This window comes from Euleptes europaea, chromosome 10 (assembly GCF_029931775.1).
Source record: "Euleptes europaea isolate rEulEur1 chromosome 10, rEulEur1.hap1, whole genome shotgun sequence".
NCBI classification, from domain to species: Eukaryota; Metazoa; Chordata; class Lepidosauria; order Squamata; family Sphaerodactylidae; genus Euleptes; species Euleptes europaea.
Window position 1 is genome coordinate 27,035,958 of NC_079321.1, and position 5,577 is coordinate 27,041,534.

Sequence of the window (5,577 nt, forward strand, 5' to 3'; positions counted from 1 at the left end):
CGCCATGGGGGTTGTTTCTTTCCCCCTCAATGGGAAAACCGGGTGGGGGGAAGAGGGCGGCCCGCCACGTGGGGCGGCCAGTCCGGGCGGAGGGCCGGTCGGGCACGCTGGCCGGGCCAGGTCTCTCCCGCCCTCCTCCTCTTCCTCGCTGGGCTCCTCTTTTTGCAAACAAAGCACCGGCCGCTTCCTTTGTAAAAGGGTCACTCTTTGTCGTCCACGAGGGCCAGCTCTTGGATCACCCTCAGTTTGCTGCTGGCGTCGATCCGGCGCTTCTCCCTGATGAGGTCCTCCAGGCTGTGGAAGCGCACCGCATGCGCCTTGCCGTCGGCCAGGTGGATCTTGAGATAGTATTGCTGCTGCTGCTGGGGCTGCGAGCCCGAGGCCGGCTGGAGCTCACCGCCGGCTTTGAACTCCCGCTTGCCGAAGCGGCACCAGGCGGCGAAGCTCTCCGAGTTCGTCCAGCACACCTCGGGGCTCTTCAAGCCCAGGTGGCCCAGGGCGTTCTGCACCACCAGCTCGGCCCCCAGGGGGCGGTAGCGGTACCAGCTACTCACCACCCGCCCCGCGTTGCCCGCGGCCGCCTCGTACAAGCTGTCCTGGCGGATCTGGCCCTGGCGCAGGTGGATGATCTGGCCGCTGCCCACATAGACGGCCCAGTGAGGGGGCGGCGGCGGGTGGTCGGAGGGCCCCAGGTAGAAAAGCTCCAGCAGGTCCCCTGGCGTGCACAAGGCCGGCAGGGCCGAGACCGGGTAGACGCTCAGGTCCCCCGCCTGCGGGCCGCCGCTGACTTTGGAGAAGATGCATTCCTGGCCGCGGAAGGCGGAGAACTGGGGCTCGCTCAGCACCAGCTGCGGCGGGTGGTGGTGGTGGTGGTGATGGTGGGTGGGGGTCTCCTGGGCCGGCCCGCCGGAGCCCTTCACGCCGTACCTGTCGGCCGGCCCTCGCTCGTCCAGGTCCTCCTCCTCATCCGAGAAGAAGTACGCCACCCCGACGCGCAGCTCGTCCTTCTCGATGCCCGAGGGGTCCCCGGTCGGCAGCTCGCTGTAATTCAGGTGGGTGATGCGATCCAGTTGGTTGCCCATCAATGCCCGGGCGAGGCGAGAGCAGGGATCGCCGGATCTGAGAGAGAGGGAGGGGGGGGGGAAAGAGGGGCGGAGAAGGGGTTAAAGCCCGGGCAAGAATTCACGCACACAAACATTCGCCCGCACGCACCCGAGAGGACTTCGGTGGGGTGGGGATCCTCCCCGCCCCATCCTCGCAAAGGGGAGCCACGTCTCTTCCACGGATCCTTACTGTCTCCCCCCCCCCCCCAAGCACAAACGCACGCCCCTGCCCAGCTCCCTGCAGGTCCTTCGCAACGGGCAGGGGCTGCCGCCCGGCAGCCAGATGTTGCAGCCCCGCAGCTGGCGCGGCTGCCCCGCTGGCTCCGCTCCGGCTTTCCCCGGAGGCTGGCGGGGGCGCGGAGGGCTTCTCCGCGGTCGCTCCTCGGGGCGCGGCCGGACCCCGAGAGAGGCGGCGAGCGGCTTTCCTTTGTGACCGGCTGCCGCTCTCGCCCGCCTCCCTTCTCCGCCCCGGGGACCCCGAGAGAGAGCGCCGCCGCTGGAGGCGAGAGGGGGGGAGCCCCCTTCCCCCGAACTCCGGACCCCAGGCAACACGCCCGCCGCACAGCAAAGGCTGCCCGGGCTGGGGACTGCCCGAGGCGCTCCAAGATCTCCAAGCTCGCTCCGTCGGGGGTCGGGGGCAGGGTCGGACCTCCGCCCGGATCCCCTTTGGCGTACCCGGAATCGCCCAGATCCTGACCAAGCCCCCTAACGGGCCATGGGGGGCCGCGGTGGGGCGGGAGGAGGGGTGGGGAGCCCGCCCGGCCGCCGCCGTCCAAGCCACGCCGGCTCCGCCTGGGCGCTGCTGCCCCTCGACGGTCCCGCTCGCCTCTGCGCTCCCCTGGCCGCGCCGGCCAGGCTTCAAGTAGCGGCCGCTCCGGATTGGGGGGAGCCCCGCCCTGAGGCCCGCTCATTGGCTGCCGGGCGAGCTGGCGCCGCCCTCCGGGGTGTCAATCAGCGGCGGCGCCAGGGGGGGATTCCAGACGCCCGCCGTCTGGCCGGCTGGGGCCGCCGCGGCGTTGGGCGCGAGCGGGTGGGGAGGGGGGAAGCCCCTGCTCGGGCCCTGACCCCTCCTCCCGGGGGTGCACGTCGGGCCACAACCCTGCTGTGCAAAAGTCAGTGCGAATTGGTTCTTGTAGGTTGTCCGGGCTGTGCAACCGTGGCCTTGGTATTTTCTTTCCTGACGTGTCAACAATAGCCATGCAGGTTAGCTTTGGATTTCACACATTGACAGATCACTTCAGGATACCATGGTTCCATATTAACATACCCCACCCTCATTAGCACATTATCTGGATACTTACAGGACAATGGTTAGCACATTACCTTTGTTACTTTTTGCAGGACAATGATTCAGCTCAAACCCAACCCCCTTCTGACTATATATTGCTCTTCGTACCCACTTGACGCTGAGAGACACTGTCCTTCAGTGTGACTCCTCTGAAGATGCCTGCCACAGCTGCTGGCGAAACGTCAGGAAAGAAAATACCAAGACCACGGTCACACAGCCCGGATAACCCACAAGAACCAATGAACTCTGACCGTGAAAGCCTTCGACAATAGTCAGTGCAAATGTCCCAAAATATATTGCAGACAAGTAAGCGGTGCAAATGTCAGTGCAAATGTCCCAAAATATATTGCAGACAAGTAAGCAGCCGGGGAAAAAAAAAAGATGAAGGTGGACGTGTTGCCTAGATCGTTGTTCACGTTTCGCCAAGGCTTCATCAGCTGATCACTCTCTCAATAAGAATCCTTATACATATACAAGACCATGATAGGCGCAATTAATAGGTGCAATTCAGACTGCCAACAGGCTCCGTGATGAATCTGTCTGCAATATATTTTGGGACATTTGCCCTTTCCTGGAAGCTTGAATGCTGTAAAAAGAAATTGACATATCAGTGATTGCTACAACGTTTATTACTTACCTTTATTAAGTGAATTTTTTGTCTTCTGTCTTTTTATGTATTGTTTGTTATTCATGTAGTCACTGTATATATTTCTTGCACCCAATATATATAATTGCATTGAATATTTGTGCTGTTGCTTTGCTTTTCTCATAGTATCCAGCACAGAGCCTTTTTCCCCGTGATTTTTTTAAAGCCATTTATTGCATCTTCTGAAGAAAGGCCGGCTCAATAATCCTTCTGCCGTGTTGGACTGACAGGACGAAGGCGGCATCGGAAGCGACCCCGAGCAGCCAGATGTACTAAAACGAATGGCAAGAATGCCCCTTGGGAACAATGGGAGGTGCTGGAATGCCCACTGGATGTCCTGGGAGCCTGGAATGCCAATTGACGTGCATGGGCTCTGTTGAAATGCACGACGGGGCGCAAAAGCTGCAGTGACAACGTGGAAAGGGTTTCAAGAAACCTGCGCTGGGCTTGGAATGATGGCCTCCAGAGTGGAACAAGGGTTCCCGGGGAGTATAGTGACGGTCCCTGGGCCCACATAAAATGCTCTGGGATTGAGATGACAGCCCTCTGAATGGTGTGGCAGTCCCTGGGAAGAGCAGAAGTGCTCTGGGCCTGGAATGACAGCCCCCTGAGTGGATTAGCAGCCCCTAAGACTGGAATCGCCCTGACCTGGATGGCCCAGGCTAGCCTGATCTCGTCAGATCTCAGAAGCTAAGCAGGGTCAGCCTTGGATGGGAGACCACCAAGGAATACCAGGGTTTCTGAGCAGAGGAAGGCACTGGCAAACCACCTCTGTTAGTCTCTTGCCATGAAAACCCCAAAAGGGGTCGCCATAAGTCGGCTGCAACTTGAAGACGCACACACACACGACTGGAATCAGTGCTCTGGGCCTGGAATGAGAGCCCTCCAAATGGAATAACGGTCTCTGGGAGTAGCAGAAGTGTTCTTGACCTGGAATGACAGCCCCCAAATGGAACAACGGTCTCTGGGGTTATGATCAGCTCTCTGCAACTGCAATTACAAACCTTAGAGTGGAATGAAATATTTTTTGTTTGTTTTTGCCAGCAAGTTGCGGCAGACTTATGGCGACCCCGTATGGTTTTCAAGGCAAGAGAAGTTCAGAGGTGGTTGGCCATTGCCTGCCTCTGTATAATGCCCATCCAAATATTTGCCCAGGTCGACCCTGCTTAGCTTCTGAGATCTGATGAGATCAGGCTAACCTGGGCTAGCCAAGTCAAAGCTGAAATATGTTACATTTTAATTAACATTTCTGGAGGTTGTGTACTTAACCCTGAATCAGCTCCACCTCAATAGTTATCCTGCTTGTCAGCTGTTCGGTTTTCCTCCAGAGTCCAGATGTTGGTATCAGCCACCTCATTCTGCACTGTTGACAAATATAAATTTTGCTCTCTTCCCTCTTGCTTTTCTACCTTAGAGCCCCCAGTTTCAAGGTCTGCTTCCTTCCTATCCTCCTTTTTTCTTGCCTGTGTCACACCCTGCCTGAGTTTCCTGGGCACTTTTGCCAGCGTGGTGTAGTCAGTGGTTAAGAGTGATGGTTTGGAGCTGTTGGACTCTAATCTGGAGAACTGGGTTGGTTTCCCCACTCCTCCACATGAAGGCAGCTGGGTGACCTTGGGCTAGTCACAGCTCTCTTAGAGCTCTCTCAGCCCCACCTACCTCACAGGGTGTCTGTTGTGGGGAGGGAAAGGGAAGGAGATTGTAAGCCGGTAACTCTGCTGCTGCTGCTGCTTCTTTTCTTCTTCTTCCTGTTGACCACTGACCGACAGTACCCACCCCACAGTCTCTCTGTGAAAAATACCATTCCATATTCTACATTATGTGTAGTTTCTTACATTAAATTTTTAATATCTAAATCTTCATAGCATCTCCAGCTATTTGCCCCTCTTGACACATACTCTGACCACCTCTGGCTGTCTGGTATCTCAGGCACAGGTGAACATTTCTCTGCTTCCTGTCTTCTCTTTTTGAGCCTGTGTCCCCAGCCTTTCTGAGCCTGTGGGCACCTTTGGAATTCTGACAGAGGTTGGTGTAGGAAGTGGAGCCAGCCACAAAATGTCAGAGTAGTGAGATTCTTTTTCAGTGAACACACACCCATTCTTGCATACACACAGCTTATCTTCCGTCATACAGTGAAGATCCTTGTGTTGGCAGCAGCTGCCAAAAGGAAACTTGAAAAAAAAATTGCAATTAACCAGATCTCTAGTAGCCAGTCAGAAGGCCTGCTGGGCAAAAGCCTCCTCTGGCACTGTCCACTTGCTATAAGAACTTGGCAGACACCAGGAAAGGTGTCCCTGGGTGTCATGGCACCCACGTAGGCCTTCAAGGTTGTGTGCGTGGAACCTCTTTCTGCATGGGTTCTATGGGGCTAATTCAGGAACCAAACTTGCAAGACAAAATGATTTAAAATAAAAATGTTGTTAACTCCGTCTTTTCACTATAAGAATAATGTAACAAAACTGGTGCGGCAAACACATAAATAAAGCATGAACAGGAAACATCACAGCTAGTCTCTTGGAGTTCAGTTAAACCCTGGTTCTTGC

At 56.4% G+C, this 5,577-nt stretch overlaps 1 protein-coding gene across 1 annotated transcript; it reads right to left on the reverse strand.

The window, feature by feature from the left end:
* Window positions 1-200: 200 nt before the first annotated feature.
* LRATD1 (LRAT domain containing 1) lies at window positions 201-1,794 on the reverse strand. The gene is made up of 2 exons (XM_056856479.1): window positions 1,779-1,794; window positions 201-1,119 (listed from the first exon to the last, which is right to left on the reverse strand). The coding sequence occupies exon 2, from the start codon at window positions 1,080-1,082 to the stop codon at window positions 201-203; it is 882 nt and encodes a 293-aa protein (XP_056712457.1). The 5' UTR covers window positions 1,083-1,119; window positions 1,779-1,794.
* Window positions 1,795-5,577: the final 3,783 nt, after the last annotated feature.

Excerpts from the sequence above, each read along its gene's own strand:
- LRATD1 (XM_056856479.1), bottom strand. The coding sequence starts at position 1,082 with ATGGGCAACCAACTGGATCGCATCACCCACCTGAATTACAGCGAGCTG.